General features: G+C 49.6%; 1 protein-coding gene across 1 annotated transcript in view; it reads left to right on the top strand.

Annotated features, from left to right (window-relative positions):
• The window catches only part of TXNDC16 (thioredoxin domain containing 16), a 32,559-nt gene extending 17,504 nt beyond the window's left edge, over nucleotides 1–15,055 (top strand). Inside the window, exons 13-19 of the mRNA XM_084207784.1 lie at nucleotides 440–608; nucleotides 926–1,062; nucleotides 5,497–5,581; nucleotides 9,853–9,991; nucleotides 10,521–10,681; nucleotides 12,466–12,656; nucleotides 13,565–15,055. Coding sequence (XP_084063910.1) covers nucleotides 440–608; nucleotides 926–1,062; nucleotides 5,497–5,581; nucleotides 9,853–9,991; nucleotides 10,521–10,681; nucleotides 12,466–12,656; nucleotides 13,565–13,851 — 1,169 coding nt within the window. The 3' untranslated portion in view covers nucleotides 13,852–15,055. The remainder of the gene's footprint in view (nucleotides 1–439; nucleotides 609–925; nucleotides 1,063–5,496; nucleotides 5,582–9,852; nucleotides 9,992–10,520; nucleotides 10,682–12,465; nucleotides 12,657–13,564) is intronic.
• The last annotated feature ends 1,537 nt before the right edge of the window (nucleotides 15,056–16,592 follow it).

Below are 16,592 nucleotides of genomic sequence, written 5' to 3'. Positions count from 1 at the left end.
CCTTGGCTGCATCCTCCTCCTCCATCATGCCAAGCTTTATCTTCCCTCTTTCCTGGAAGTGAGTGCCTGCATTATTTCTTCCTCTTGGCCTCATTCCTGAGGTATTTCCAATACCTTTCCCTACTGCCTTTTAAGCTCCTGGACAGCTGTCTCAGGATTTTGTGGTGCTGCTTGGAGTTACCAGTCAGATGTGAATGTTTTTGGGAATGAATGATTTCAAGAGAGAAATGGGCTGTATTCAAAGGGGGTTGTGTGTATTTGGGGCTGGATTAAAGAGGGTTGTGTGTATTTGGGGCTGGATTTTGGTAGATTTCTGCCAGCATTAATACAAATATAGACAATAATATCCACTGAGCTAATAAAAAGCTCCATTTTCCAACCAATTGATTGTTGTTTTTAGTTTTGCATATCATTCATGAGTATTTCTTTTCCACTCTAGGAACCCCAGGGGTTTTGCTGTCCCGGGTGAACTGCTGGGACTGGCCTGGCCTTTGCTCCCAGGAGAATGTCACCCAGTTCCCCACCATCAGGATTTACCAGGAGGGACAGCAGTCAGTGACATATGGTGGCATGTGGGGAACTGAAGAGCTGAGCAGCTTCATCCTGCTGTGAGTGACAAATCCCCAGTGGGACATCTGTCACATCTTCTGTCACCATCCCTGTCTTTTTGCTGGAATTCCTTCTCTGTTATTGTTAGTGGGGATCCCAAAGCTCTCAGTTTGGCTCAGGCTGTCTTTGCTGTCATCAGCTCCAGCACCTCTCTGCTGATAATTATCACCATGCCAAAGGATAATTTTTGTCTCTAATGAGGTGTCACACTTGTCCCATTGTGATGGGGCCTTGTTGGGTTGAGGTTGCCCTGTTGTCTCTTCATCCCAAAAGCAGAAGAAACAACAGCCCAAGTTCTTTCTCTGCCTTTCCACAGGAGCCAAGTTTCCTGCCCACTGAAGCTGGCCACCATGGATGAAGCAGAAGGATATTTAAGAGGGGAGTTTCCCTCTGAGCTTTCATCCCACCACCACACCTCATTCCTGGGAGTTTTTAGCTCAGCCACCAGTGAAGGTTTGTTGGGATTGGTGGGTTAAGCACTCTCCAGCTTCAGTCCTGGTGGGACAGGTGAACTTCCAGCTGCTGGAAGTTCACAACACAACATCTGGCACTGCCTTTTCCAGTTGTACAGTGAGAGGGGGTAGCAGGTGGTTCCAGGGGTGGGATTTCAGATCCATGACATTCAGCTGCCAGGTGGGTTTGCTACACTCACTGTGGAGTAGAAACTTTCCCAGCCTCTTGTCCCTGCTGTGCCTCCTGCCCCTGACCCTGAAGAGTTTTGCTCTGTCCTCTTTATGAGTCCCTTCAAAGTAGTTGTAGGCTGGCACTAAATTCCCTTTAAGCCTCTGGTTTAGCCCAGATCCATCAGCCTCTTCCTGCAGCCCATGTGCAACTTGGCCCAGCAAATTTTTCCTTAGAAAAGGAAGAGATCCACTCTTGGATCTTGCTGGCTTCTCCTGAAGAAGCAGTAGACCCAGTTCTTGTAACACACAATCCAAAACCTTTATTGTTTAAAAAACAGAACAGCAATTAGATAAAATAGAAGTTTTGTGCATCAGGAGGAAGAAAATGTGAACAACTGAGTGAAATCCACTTGTGGGTTTTGGAATAGATGGACACAGAAATGGAGCATGTTACCAGGGGAGAGGGAATAAAGCCAGTCTGGAGAGAGAGCATCAGGCAAATCACAGAATCATGGCAAGGTTTGGGTGGGAAGGGACCTTAAAGCTCATCCCATCCCACCCCTGCCATGGCAGGGACACCTCCCACCATCCCAGGCTGCTCCAGCCCTGTCCAGCCTGGCCTGGGACACTTCCAGGGATCCAGGGGCAGCCACAGCTGCTCTGGGCACCCTGGGCCAGGGGCTCACAATTGGGAGCTGAGATCTTCCAAGCCTACAGACTCTCAGTTGCCAGCTTCCACTGGGAATTGCTGCATTAAAAATAGGAGAACTTTCTGATCTTGTTTAAGATCAAACTTTCAGACTATTTTTCATTTTAAAGCTCCCTTGTGCCTCTAAACTTTGGTTTACTGCAAACCAAGCTACTTTCTCACGTGAGAGGGTCCAGAGGGAAGAGGTAAGAACAAGACAGGATGCCTGGAACCAGCCAGAAAACACTTGGGCTGTGTTCCCTGAGCCAGCTGAGAGCCAAATCTCTGCCTTCCTCTGGAGATCTAATCTGGTAAATACAGCAGGAAACCCTACTGATCCCAAAAAACCTTTAATCCATCCCAGAGAAGCTGTGGCTGCCCCTGAAAGTGTCCAAGGCCAGGTTGGGCAGGGCTTGGAGCAGCCTGGGATGGTGGGAGGTGTCCCTGCCATGGCAGGGGGTGGCACTGGGTGGGCTTTGGGGTCCCTTCCAACCCAAACCATCCTGGGATTCCACAGAGAAGTTGTTCATTTCCTTCCATGCAGACAAGAACCTTGGGGGTTTCCAGACAGTTTTTGTGGATCCTGCAGGATTGCCTCTTCCCTCTGGGCACATTCCATCTGCAGTCCAGGATGGCATCCTCAGCCTGGGCTAACTCAGCCACAGGGAGATGAAATTTGGGATGTCTTCTCCACCCACTTGCTGAGGGTGCTGGAGCTGTGATGCAGAACAGCCTGAGGGAGCAGGAACCTGGAGCCAGCTGTTCTGGCATCAAACCAGGCTGGAGTCAGGAGAAGCACATTGTTCCTCTTACCAACCTGCAGATTTATCTGGAATTCCCAACCATTTTCTCATGGCAGAATTCCTGCTCTAACCCCGAGCAGCAGCGAGTGGGGTCATTGTCTTTTCTGGTGAACTGAAACAGAGCAATGTCCTGCTAAAAACATCCTGGATGCTTTCCAACCCTTAGCATCAGGACTATGTTAAGAAGCTCTTTGTGGGGTCTGAGCTAAAAGAGGCTTGGTGGAAAAATCCTAAATAAAATTTACTAGGAAGGGGTGGATGTATTATGAGGTTTTTCTGGAAACTCAGAGAACTTTTAGGACAGAAATCTGATTTTGATGCAGAAACTGGAAGCACCTTAAGAAGTAAAACTGTCATAAACCCTCAGGAATATTTGAAAATATTGAAATATTTGAAAATATTTAAAAATATCCCTGAGCTCTGGTGCCTCACAGGGCTTGGCAGCATCAGTGAAGAAGGCAGGAGAGATGCAGCAGGAGCTGCTGTGCTGGAGAGCACAGTCAGAAGATGCCTCCTTCCAGAGGGGTAAAGGTGGGGCTCAGATCCTGCTTCCCAAAACTCTGCAGGGATTTTAGACCCTTCCTCATCAGGCAGCTGGAGCCCTTCTTGTTCCCAAAGCAGTGAAGTTGTGCTTGTGCAATTCAGGGCAGCTGGGATTGCAGCTCAAGGATTGTGCTGCAGAGCATGGTCAGCCCCCTCAGGGAATTAAAATTGTGCTTTCAGGGGAGACTAATTTCCTAGAAAATATTGAAATGGGGTTTTTTTAAAGTGCTTCTTGTCTGCAGTGGAGCTGTGTGAATTTGAGGGGGTTTTGGGTACAAAGCAAAGAACCTAGAGAAATATGGGCTGGTGTGTGGCTCTGGGTCTAGAACAGGCAGAAATAGGGAAAATTTGGAAGTGTGACAGGGAGAGGGGATCTCATCAGGTCATGGAATAATCCTGGTGCTGCTGGAGACTGTCCTGACTTAGGAGGGAATTCCTGCAGCCAGGGCTGACCCAGGGCACCACTTCAAGACAATTTCATGTCTCAAGTGGGGATTTAAAACTTGGTGGAGGAACTTGGGATGGGAACTTTTCTTTCAGCACTGATAAAATCAAGAAACCAAACACCAGAAGAGCTGTGAAGCAACATCCAAGATTGGTTTCTCTGTAGCAGCTGGAAAGGGGCTTTGGACAATGGCCTGGAGTGACAGGACACAGGGAATGGCTCCCACTGACAAAGGGCAGGGATGGATGGGATATTGGGAAGGAATTGTTCCCTGGGAGGGTGCTGAGGCCCTGGCACAGGGTGCCCAGAGCAGCTGAGGCTGCCCTGGATCCCTGGAGGTGTCCAAGGTCATGTTGGACAGGGCTTGGAGCCACCTGGGAAGGTGGAAGGTGTCCCTGCCCATGGAAGGGGTGGCACTGGCTGATCTTTGATGTCCCTTCCATCCCAAACCATTCAGAGATTTTATGATAATGACTCTGCCCTTAGTGAGCCACTCCTTAAGGAACTCCTTCCATTTAAAAAGGAAAACACTTTAAATGAAAGTTTATGGGCCACATGGGAAACAGTGGAAAATACAGCTTTGAGTGTAGCTGCAAAACAGGAACCAAAGAACCAAAAAGTCACCAATTGAGAGGCAGCTCCATCTATTGAGCTCTGAGTCACTGCTCCCAGGAGCTTGGGCTGGCCTGCTGTGTGTGACAGTGAAGGTTCTGAGGAGCAGTCACTGGTGTGTGACAGCAATTTATGTCATGGCTGTGTCTGAAATACCTCCTTTATTCTCAGGAAAAATCTGGCTTCTCCAAGAAGTGAGATTTCTCCCTCTCCTTGGGTCAGAAGAGCTGGTTTTGTTGCTTTCAGTTGCTCAGTGCAAAGGAAGAGGGGGGTGGTGGTGTTGAAATCCTCCCTGTTCTCACCCCACCTTTGGCAGCAGCTGTCTGGAGCTCTGATCTCTGCATTTCACAAGCTCCCCACCATGCCTTGCATGTTCCCACGAAGCTTGGCTTTCCCTGGATCCACTGCCTGAAAGCACAGCCAGGCTGGACAGGGCTTGGAGCAGCCTGGTCTGATGGAAGGTGTCCCTTCCCATGGCAGGGGGTGGAGCAAGATGAGCTTAAGGTCTTTTCCAGCCTAAATCATCCTGGAATTTTGTGAAATTGGAGGCTTTTTATAAGGGAATAAAGCAGCTGTGCAGTCAGCTTTGGTTTGGAGCTGTGCTCTCAGTCTCAGCTGCAATCAAGAGAGCCCAGCCTGGTTTTTCCTTATCCTGCAACAGCCCCAGTCTGCTGGGAAGAGCTGGATAAAACAAGAGACACTTGAGGGAAAGGTTGGTTTATCTCCAGGCTCTTAGCCCTACTCCAGTAAAGCCACCATCCATCATTTCTCAAAGGTCACTGGGATTTATAAAATTTCTGTTTAGACTTATAATTGGTCTCCTGTTTCCAAGAACACTTACAAACTCTAAGTCCTTAAAAATATTTCATTTTCCAGCAGTGCCTCTGTCCTGCAGATCCTGGAGGCTCAGTGCTGGTGGCTGAAGGGCAAACACTGTTCTCACAATGGGAATTTCTCCCTAATCCTTGCTCTCTGCCTGCTCCTCCTCCCATGGCCTGCAGCCCTGAGCTGCAGTAATTTCTTGGGAGCCTCTAATCCTGGTTTAATTCCTGAAAATCTGCTCTGGCAGGATGTTATGTGTGCAGACATCAATCAGGTTTCCAGGTTTCTAGGAAAAAGCCTCAACACCTCTCTTTGTATTGTTTATTCTTGTGTCTTTGTCTTTTTTTCCAGCCAGGGAAGCTTTTGAAGAGGCAGGAAACATCCTAAGTGGCCACGTAAGGATGGGGATGTATTTTGAAGATGATGCCTTGGCTTTGTAAGTGGTTTCTCTTTTTGTTTGGGAAAAATTCAAACTGATCTGCACTTAGTGAAAGGCAGTGCCTGGAGCAAGTGTCACTGTGCTCAGGGACAGCTACAAGTGACTTTTTCCTGCAGGGGGATGGGTCAGGGAATTGTCACCTTGGCTCTGCCACTGTTTCTCAGCCTGTCCGTGGTCACCTTCCTGCTGTTGATATTCACTTTCATTTTCAGTCCTTCAGCCTCCATGGATGTGGTTGTGCTCCTCCCACAAACAGGAGTAAACCCTTCTGAAAATAAAAAACAGACTGGAAAAATGACACCATCAGTGTGTGAGGGAGGAAAAAATGATGGGTAGACACTGCAGTGCCTTCCCTTGCTCTGGTGGTTGCCCCCAGTTGCCAAGAACAGGCAGAAAAGAAGCTGCTTGTGACTACTTGGGCTTGGAGTGGACAGGGAGTCTGGGTGCTGGAAAAGGCTTTGGAAGCTGGGAAGTAAATGTCTTGCCATGGAGCTGCATTCCTGCTGGAATTGCAGCCCTGACTTGAAGTCAAGTGGGAGTTAATGGGATCTTACCTGTGTCATTAAGACTCCAGCAAGGGACAAAGTCCTTTGGGTTGGAGTGTGAGAGGTGCTTCAGTGACTAGAAATGCAGCTGCATCCAGGGGGAATCTCCAGCTTGCCCTGGCATCTCATTTCCATCAGGAATTAGTTAGCAAGGCAGAGTTAAAAATCTCAGGAGATCCTTGGCCTGTTTTCCAGGTGTGGATTTAACAGCCTGAAATGCAGCAGGAAATTATTTTCATTAGTTCTTCAGAGGTGTGATGCATTCCTGATGACACACTGGCATTTTTGTGGTGAGCACAGAGAATAAAAATGCAAATACCTTGGGATTACATTTCTATTAACCAAACTGCTCCAGGCATCAGTTAAGACTTCTCTTTCCTGAAGATTTCAGCCCAGCTGATAGAAGAAGAAAAAAAGAAAAAGCAGAGGACAGGGTGATCTCTCAAGGTACCAGTAGAAGAAGCCTTTGTTCTCTCAGAGCTGACACATGCAAGAATCCACCTCCCTGCTCCTGGAGTCTGCAGCCTGCTCCTGTTTAGCAGGAATATTTAGTGCAGTTTATATTGATAGTCCTTCTGCCAAATTTGGATTTTGGCTGTGATTTGTGGATGAAGCTACTGTAGCTGATGGACTTCTCAACTGTAAGCAGAAAGTAAACACTTACAGGAATTCCTTATGCAAGAGCCAGGCTCACTTCCCTTCTTCAGAAAATGAAAAGCCATTCTTGAGCTCAGTGCTCGAGGAGAAAATATTTATGGCTCCCAGGTCACAGAAAGCTGATTCCTCTTTTGTGCATCCTGTAGACCCAGAGTAAAAAGGGCTGCAGGATACACTAAGGCTGTTGTGAGCAGAGCTGTTTGCTCAGCAGGCACCTGCTGGGCTGGTCACTAATGAAGGGGAAAAAGGCATTGAGGGAGAAATGCTTTGCATGAGGTCCTAATTGTCAGAGATTCCTGCCAAGCATTTGTTTGCAGATGGTTTTGATTGAAATGCAAGACTCGTGTTACTCACTCAATGGTCCTGCTGTATAAATAGAAAGCTGTGGTGAGCAACAGCACAAGCCCTTAGCACCAGGAAGAGGAGAAGGCATTTCAGGACAGAGTGTAGCTGGGGAATTCGGTGATTTTTGGCAGTATATGAGATATTTCCTTATAGAATCATAGAGTAGAGCCCCAGAATGGTTTAGATGGGAAGAAATCTTAAAGCCCATCCAGTTCCACCCCCTGCCATGGGCAGGGACATCTTCCACCATCCCAGGTTGTTCCAAGCCCTGTTCAGCCTGGCCTTGGGCACTTCCAGGGATCCAGGGGCAGCTTCTCTGGAATCCTCTTCCAGTGCCTCACCACCCTCACAGATGCTTATCAAAGGCTGCTGAACAAGGTGATGTATTTTAGATACAGGGAACAAGAATCCTCACTGCTCTGAGCCATGACCAAGCCAAAGAATCTCTGTAAAACTCACAGAAGTTTAATAAATTCAACATCCCTGAGTTAAATACTTCTTAGGATTTTGCCAGACTTAATCAACTGTAAATACATTAGCTCACAGTGAGGTCTGCGTGGTTGTGTTAGTCCTAGAGAGATAAATGCTGTGATGGAGGATGGGAGAGGCCTCCATAAGAGCTGGACATCATGAGATGAATTATCTGCAGTTCCCTTCACTTGTTGTGTCATTGATGACCTAAAGAAATTCCTCCCTGGGTGGGTGGGCAGGCTCTGCACAGGGTGCCCAGAGGAGCTGCGCCTGGATCCCTGGAAGTGTCCAGGCCACGTTGAACAGGACTTGGAGCAGCCTGGGACAGTGGAAGGTGTCCCTGCCATGGCAGAGGAGTAGAACTGGCTGAGCTTTAAGGTCCCTTCCAACCCAAACCATTTTGGGATTCTTTGGTGTCACAGCCTTTGAAAAATTGCCAGGAGCCTTTGAAAAACCAACTAGACATGACCCCAAAATCTGCAGAGGCAGCTGATTTCCCCTGTTACACCCTTCCTCTGTGCAGTGTCATCTGGAGCCTCCAGAAGTTCCTTAAACTTCTAGAAAATTGCTGTCCTGGCTTGGTATCCCCCCTGCCCTTTCTTTGCTCAGACTTCTCCTATTTTTGCTTTTCCCACTTTCTCAGCTTCTCTTTGAGTAATTCAGCCCCTCTTACCAGAAGGGAATTGTGGTACAAAGGATCATCTGACTACTCCACCAAGAGAGGGTGGGTGCAGCCTGTGTGTGTTGCTCCAATGTGGGGCTTGGACTTCATCAGCATTTTTGGGTTTCTTCACTGAGGCAAAACTTGGATCTCCTGGAGGTTGTTTTGTGTGGGTTGCATCCCTTGGATGGAATCTGGGAGCTCTGCTTGCCTTGGCTGGGGAGGCAGAGTGAAGCCCTGGGTGGGTTTTTGCAGCACCCAACCATAGTGTGAACATGAAGGAGAAGTAGGAATAAAATCCCAGAATCCCAGAATGGTTTGGGTTGGAAGGGACCTTAAAGCTCATCCCATTCCACCCCATGCCATAGGCAGGGGCACCTTCCACTGTCCCAGGCTGCTCCAAGCCCCATCCAGCCTGGCCTTGGGCACTGCCAGGGATGGGATGAGTCTCCAGGAGGATGCCAGCTCTGTGTGGAGCACATTTGGGGTTGTCTGGGTTTGGAAAGCCAGGTCTCTGCTAAGGAAGGCAGGAGCCTCCCCTGAAATGCAAAATGTAAACCCCCTCCCTCCCTCCAAATTATTATAAATTTGACATTAAGGGGCTCTCAGGCAAAAATATGGAAGCAGGAATAACAGTTTTTTATTAGGGAAGAAAAATTAAAAGATAAAATGTGGCATTCACATTCTCTGAAATAATCCCTTCGCCCAGGATTTTTCTCCTAGGAAGCTGAGAAGCCTCAGAGAAAAAGAAAACAATTCTTATCTCATTTGCTTCTCCTGTGTGGAATGTGTTTGGAGATTGTTCACCCACAGATGATTGTTTCAGTGCATTCTGCTGTGAGTTGTTTTCATTCTTTGGCCAATCAGGGCCAAGCTGTGTTGGGGCTCTGGAAAGAGTCAGGAGTTTTCATTATTATCTTTTTAGTGTTGAGTAAATATCCTTTCTGTATTCTTTAGTATAGTATTCTTTAATATAATATAGTATTATAAAGTAATAAATTAGCCTTCTGAGAACAGGGAGTCAGATTCATCATTCCTGCCTTAGTCAGGGCAGATTCCCAGCAAATACAATAATAAAATAAACAATGCAGTGAGCCAAACCAACACTGCCAGAGCCAGAGCACAGCCTGACACCCTGTGGGTCAGGGTGCTGCAGCAGGGCCATTGGAATTGTGGCTCAGCCCTCCTGCAGGGCCAGGGGTGGTTCTGCTGGAGCAGGGATCCTGGAGAAGGGGGCAGAATCCTCTGGAGATCCAGGGGCAGAGGCAGCTGCTGTTCCTCTGGGAATGCAGTGGAGAAGCCGTGCTGGTGTTCCAGAATCTCCAGATTCTATCCAGGCAGGAATGCTTGGCTCCTCCCTCTGGGCTCACATCTCCCATGGGATGCTGTAGCTCTTATCAGCCATGCAGGGACATTCAATGGCCTCTTATCAGCAGGTGTCTGCCCAAGGGAGGAGTGGGTGTGGAAGAGATAAGGAAACTGCCCAATGGACAGAAGATAACTGCCATACTGATGGCAAATAGAAAACATCTTGCCTTGCAATGTGGGACAGGGTTTGCCTAACCCCTGTGCCCATCCCTGTTTTTCAGATCCCAGAAATACTCCGTGTCCCCCCCTGCCCTCCTCCTAGCCCGGAGCGGCGGCCGGAGCGTGGAGGGCATCACTCTGTCTGAACACAGCGTGCAGGACATGGTGCAGATGATCAGATATGAACTGCTGGACATTTTTGTGAGTAAAAATAAAATAAAAATATCCTTTTTCCATTGCAGTCTTTTGCAGAGCCCTGATTATAGCGTGGAGTTCTGCGGAACGGCCGTGTCCGCTTGTTATTTTTATCATGCCAAGTTTGTTTTTAAATTTTATGGCTTGGAGCAGGGAGTCAGGGCAGAAATCTGCTCTTTGCTGTGTGGCCTTGGAGCAGGAGACCCTGGAGTTGAGGGACTGGCCTCACAGTCACTCACCTGCTAGTTGTCACAGTAATTATTGGGTCTATTCCCTATTCCCAGGGCTTTTTCCATGTGCCTTGTGGAGCCTCTGCCTGCTCTGCTCACATCCCCATCTCCAAGCTCACAGCTGCTCCCACAGACTTGGTGCACTTGGGTTGGGCAAAGACATCTCCAAGTGCACCAAAATCCCAGCCCTCTTCCTGCTTCCCACATTCCACTCGGACACTGCAGCCTTGCTTAGCAGAAATTGGAGTTTTCTCCTGTTTTCTCCTCCCAATAACCCCAAATTTCTTGTTTGTGACATCCTGCAGCCAGAAATCACCGTGCCAAATCTGCCTCAGTACTTGCAGCTGGGAAAGCCCTTCCTCATCCTGTTCAGTGCTGGTGACATCAGTCAGGTGGAAAGCAAGGAAATGCTGAAGCTGGCAAAAGGAAGACCCCAGCAGACATTTGTGGTTTGCTGGTTGAACCTGTGAGTGTTTGAAAATCTCTTCTTTCCATTAACACGCTCTGAGCCTTGCAGAAAAAAACCCTGAGGCTGCAATTGCTGAGAACACGAGCTGGAAATGTGAATATTTGGTCTGAAATCATCAGAAATTGGAGGTCAAACCATTGAGCAATGGTTCACTCAGTGTTCTGGGCAACTATAAAAATTGCCTGACAAAGTAAAATTAGTAAATATTTAATTGATTGCAGAAATCATTTTCAATAGAGGAAAATGTTCTCTAGTGCTTGTTAGTAGCTTGACCCTGGGTCTGGTGTTATTTGCATTTTTGTTGGGATGGAATGAAGTGCATATGGGAAGAAAAAAAAATGGAAATTTGCCCTCCTGGAATGTCTTATGGTGATTTTCCACCAGCAATTCGAGGGAATGACTGGTCATTGACTGGGGAAGGAAAGCTTTCACAAAAAGGTTCAACCAGAAGCCCCATAAATTAAATTTAAAAAATATTCAAGCAACAAAATTAATTTAACGCCTAAGGATACAAGGTTGTAGGAAAGGGGATTTCTTTTTTTTTTTTAATCCTCCTCTTCTTAGTTGCATTTTGAATGTTTGGCCTCTGTTTGTTGTGCCCAGGCCCAGAGAAACTTCAGTGGCTTAATCATAACTTGCTTTGAAGTCTGGGAAGCGCCGTCCAGCGTGGGCTGGAGCTTAGCTGAGGGGGAAGTGCACATGTGCTCAGAGAGAAGGGGATTGAGCTGCCAGTAATGCACCAGAAATGAGAGCCCTGGAACTTCCCCACCTACACATCTGCCTTTGCTCTGCCTTGCTGAGACACAAAAAGCCTTCCTGTGCCAGAGCAGAATGGCACTGCCACGAAACAGAGCAGAACCCCAGGAGGGTTTGGGGTGGAAGGGACCTTAAATCATCTCATTCCAACCCCTGCCATGGGGGCTGGGAGTTATTATATTCCACTATCCAAGATATCCCATCCAACCTGGCCTTGGGCACTGCCAGGGATCCTGGGGCAGCTCCAGCTGCTCTGGGCACCCTGTGCCAGGGCCTCCCACCCTCACAGGGAGCAATTCCTTCCCAATATCCCATCCATCCCTGCCCTCTGGCAGTGGGAAGCCATTCCTTGTGTCCTGTCACTACATGTCCTTGTCAAAAGTCCCTCATCCTAGAAAGAAGCCCTCATTCCCAGGGCAAGAGGCAGCTCAGACAGACCTGAAGCCTTAAAATAGTGCTGAAATGTCTCAGCACCTCTGTGGGCTTGCTGTCCCTCTGGCTCCATGTCCTGTTTTCACTCTCTGTGTGTCACCTGAGGAATTTGCCTTTCCATCCCTGTGGAATTGCAGTGGCAGCAGCTGCCTGGAAGGAGCTGGCAGCTGTCCCTGCAGACAGGGCCTGACCTGGGGGCTGCAGAACCTGTCCCACTCTTGTCCCACCTCTTCTTAGAAGCTTAAGGTGGAAAACATCTCCCACCTTCCTACAGACTTTGTCCTGCTCAAGGATTTCTTCCCACATCCAGACTGTTGTCTGCTCTCTCTCCATTGGATCCTAACAGGTTCCTTAAGCACCAGTGCTTAGAATCACAGAATCCTGGAATGGTTTGGGTTGGAAAGGACCTGAAAGCCCATCCTTGGGCAGGGACATCTTCCAAAGTCCCAGGTTGCTCCAAGCCCTGTCCAGTCTGGCTTTGAACACTTCCAGGGATGATGCTTCTGCAGTCCCACCAAACTGTGCTTTGGTGGTTTTTTTTTTGACTCTCAATCCTGTTGTGCTGCCAAACCTGAATCTCCTCTTCCCAACAGGAAGAAGACTCCAGTGGGATATGGCATCCTGAGGACATACTTCTCCACCACTCCTCCCTTGCCCCTTCTCCTCTGGGTGAACCTCCATGCTGGGGGTCAGGTGTTCAAGTTCCCCTCAGAGCAGTCCATCACTGAGATGAACATCTTGTCGTGGCTGGAGAAGCTCCAAGCAGGACTGGAGATTCCCAGCAGTAAGTGGACACAGGTTTACAACATTCCCAAGCACTCACTGTGAGCTCCAGTGTGTTTATGAGAAGATTCTACGTGCAATAAATTGTCTGCCCTGGAATTTAACGATGGAAAAAGCAGCTCTGCTTGTTAGAGCTGCAGAAGTACAAATAGTCCAGCCAAGAGAGAATGCCCACACTCACAAGTTTGCTTTGGGACTGTTTAATGCTCAGAGCCAAACGTGGATAGTTTGGAATTGACATCTTTTGCCTGTGATAATCCCCAAATCTGGCTGTGTTTTCCCATTCCCAACCACAGCTTGCTAATAAAATACCTCCCAGCTCCCAGCTGACCGTGTAAGAAGTAGCTGCTCTTCAGGCACCTTCCTGCATTTCTTTTTGGATGGGAAAGCCTGAGGGAGCTGGTGTTTTACTGGAGGCTTGTGGACATAAAGGGTTGGCTTGTGCTGTGAAGTTTTCACTGCATCCCTCCTGTCTTGCTCAGCATGGGACAAGGGATGGAGGGACAGGACACAGGGAATGGTTTCCCACTGCCAGAGGGCAGGGATGGATGGGAGATTGGGAAGGAATTCCTGACTGTGAGGGTGGGCAGGCCCTGGCACAGGGTGCCCAGAGCAGCTGTGGCTGCCCCAGGATCCCTGGAAGTGTCCAAGGCCAGGTTGGACAGGGCTTGGAGCAGCCTGGGACAGTGGGAGGTGTCCCTGCCATGGCAGGGGTTGGAATGAGATGATCTTTAAGGTTCCTTCCAACCCAGATTGTGCTGTGGTTCTGTGATCTTGCAGAAAAGATTTTTAGTTTTGTATTCATTAGAATGGTGGGGGGGAAAAGCCATAATACCTCAGAAAGGGAAATATCCATGGATGTGGGACATAACCCTTCACCTACTAACTGGAGCTGTGTTTGCTGCTCAGGTACCTTGTCTGAGGAAGACTGGAAGCCACCACTCCCTGCTTACGACTTCCTCCAGATGATGGAGCCATCCGTGCCTGAGCTGTCCCCTCGCCCTGGGGACACCCCGGCACAGCAGCCATCCAAAAACCCCGGAGGGGACACTGCTGGAGGGGACAGTGCCACCCGGGAGGAGCCATCCCAGGAGAGCACGGCAGAGGAAGTTGGTGCCCCTGGGAGGGGCCTGCGGGGGACGGCCCCGAGGCTGGCAGCGAGGGACAAGCAGGGCAAGAGGCACAGCGAGCTCTGAGAGCCGGGCTGGGGAGGGGTGTGGGGCTGCCCTGGAAAGCCTGGCACTTTCCCAGCCTTTTCTCCAAGGAGAGAAGAGGTTTCAGCTCTCAAGGAATGGTGAAAGGAAAGGCCACTCCCTGCTGCTGAGTGCTGGGGGTTTCTGATCCCAGGGAGGTGTCTGTACATTCCACTTGTTGTTCCCTGGCTGCTCTTGGGAGCTCTTCAAGCAACCAGCTACACTGGAAAAGACAATTCAGCCCTGCTCTGTAGATTCCCCAAGTCTCAGAGTCACTTCAATTGCCCCTGAGCAGGAAGGGGTGAGTGATTCCAAGATAAAAAGCCCATTTCTCTCCTCCCTGGTTGCAGGAGAAGCTCCACTGATGTGTGACAGAAAATCCTGTGATTCCATCTGCACTGGAACCGTGTGGAGCCAGCATTCCACCACTCCAGGGCTGCTCCAACCAGCCCCAGTTGTGTTTACACCTGACTTGTGACCTGAATTCGTGAGCGTGTTCATCCTCACAGGGGGAGAAGAGGAGGATCTGGTCAAAGCAGATTTATTCCAGAAGCCAGAGCTCAGGTCACACAACAGTCCTGAATAGCTGGGACAAAACTCTGCCAGCAAATCCCAAGGGTGGGCAGGTTGGGAGATGGCTTTCCTCACTGCTGGCATTTTCTTGGTCACAAGCCCAGGGGCTATTTGCAGCCTCCATTTGTCTTTGCTCTTGTGACAGCAGCAAGGTTGGTGCCTCCTGAGCTGGGAATGGTGCAGGGAGCAAGGTCTGTGGAAAGCTGAGTGCTGTGGAAGAGGGGAGAGATATGAAGGGCAAGGCTGGACTCTTCCAAGGTGGGATGGAGCTGCTTCACATCCAGAACTTAAGTGGGGAGATGCAAAAGCTGGGGAGGTGGATTTCCAGCCTTTGTACATCTCCTGGGGACAAGAAATGGCAGGAGGTTGAAAGCAGATGGTCAAGGGTTCCATGATCATCCCACTCCCTTCAATGAACTTGATCACCCTTCCACAGCACTGCTGAGATGTGCTGGGAGAGTCAGATCCTCTTCCTACTCCTTAAGGCTCTGAAATTACTGGAAAGAGGAAAAAATCCTGGTAAGGGACTGCTGAGAGCATTGCAAACCCAGTATTTCTCATCCTGCAAGCAGCACATGTGGCTATGAGTCTTTTGAAATACCCAGAAATAGATTATTAGTCCTGGGCTGTCCTGGAAGGCCTTAATTGAGAGTGACCATTTTTGGACTGAGTGACAGGCTTTGAGCCAAAATGTATGTATTTAAAGGAATAAACTGCAGCCTGCTGATCAAAGGCATCATTCCCAAGGGAAGGGTGTGAGCAGATCCTTCGTGTGTTCCCGTCATTCCTCTGTTCCATGAGGTCCTCATGCTGCTGAATTCCATCAACTGAACATGGCTCATTTCCCATGCTGGCCCTGATCATCAGCATCGAATCCCAGAATGAGTTGGGTTGGAAAAGACCTTAATTCCCATCTCATCCCACCCCTGCCATGGCAGAGACACCTTCCACTGTCCCAGGCTGCTCCCAGCCCTGTCCAACCTGGCCTGGGACACTTCCAGGGATCCAGGGGCAGCCACAGCTGCTCTGGGCACCCTGTGCCAGGGCCTGCCCACCCTCCTAGTCAGGAATTCCTTCCCAATATCCCATCTAACCCTGCTCACTGGCAGTTTGAAGTGCAGTACTCAGGTTTTTCATTGCATCTTTAATAAACTCCATCTCCAGTAGGCTCCTCTGCATGTTTTGGGTGGTGGGAGCAGGGGGTCTGGGGCCGGTGCCCCTCATCAGCAGCAGGATCATTTCCTTCCCCAGGGTTTCTGAGGAGCATTCCCACATCCCTGCTCTTTTCCACGTGTCCTTTTCCAGGCACAGCCCTTCTCCGGTGCAGGGCTGGGGCAGGACTCGGTCAGCAGGGGTCAGTGCCACATCTCCGTTGGGGCTCTGCAGATCCCGGCCTCTCCCAGTGCTGCTGGAGCGAGGCTGGAGCGTCACCAGCAGAGCGCTGGAGGTCGGGAGCAGCTTCCCAGAGGGATCCTGTGGGGATGCTGCTGCTGAGGGGCCGAGCCTGGATAGTCCCAGCTCTGCTGGCTTCATCCCCAGCATCACCAGTGGGATCCATCAGCTCCAGCCTCCCAGGCTGGGCTGAGCCCTGAGCCGAGTCCACCTTGCAGGTGCCAGCACTGAGACTTGGGAAGGGAAGTGCTTATCAATGTCCCATCACTGCCAGAATCCAGCTGGACTGCCAGCTCTGGATGCAGGTCATGGTCCTGGACCACATCATCTGGCTTGGAGTTTACTGGGGTTTTATTTTTCAATACAAAATGTCTTTTCCACTTTGTAGCCCAAACAGGCGCTCGGGGAAATCCATGGAGGCAGAAATGTGCCAGGTTTTGTATGGACAGGGGGAAAAATGTTAGGGATACTGAGGGTAGTTTGATGGGGGTCTGCATCCCAAAGTTTCCTCCAGAGGAAATGCTCCAGCACTTGGCCGTTTCCAACAACTCCAGCTCTGGGGGCAGAGCAGAGTGGACAGAAACACTCTGAGGGTGTTTATGGGATCAGAGCCACAGAGGGGTTTGGGCTGAAAGGGACCTTTAAAGGGCATCCAGTCCAACCCTACCATGGGCAGGGACACCTTCCACTGGACAAGGCTGCTCTGATTCCCATCCAGCACAGCCTGGAATTACAGCCTTGGGTGAGAAGTAAGGCAGAGGAGGCAGAGCTCCGGGGGC

This window comes from Fringilla coelebs (assembly GCF_963513975.1).
Source record: "Fringilla coelebs genome assembly, chromosome: 6".
NCBI classification, from domain to species: Eukaryota; Metazoa; Chordata; class Aves; order Passeriformes; family Fringillidae; genus Fringilla; species Fringilla coelebs.
This window is presented reverse-complemented; position numbering and strand designations above follow the sequence as displayed.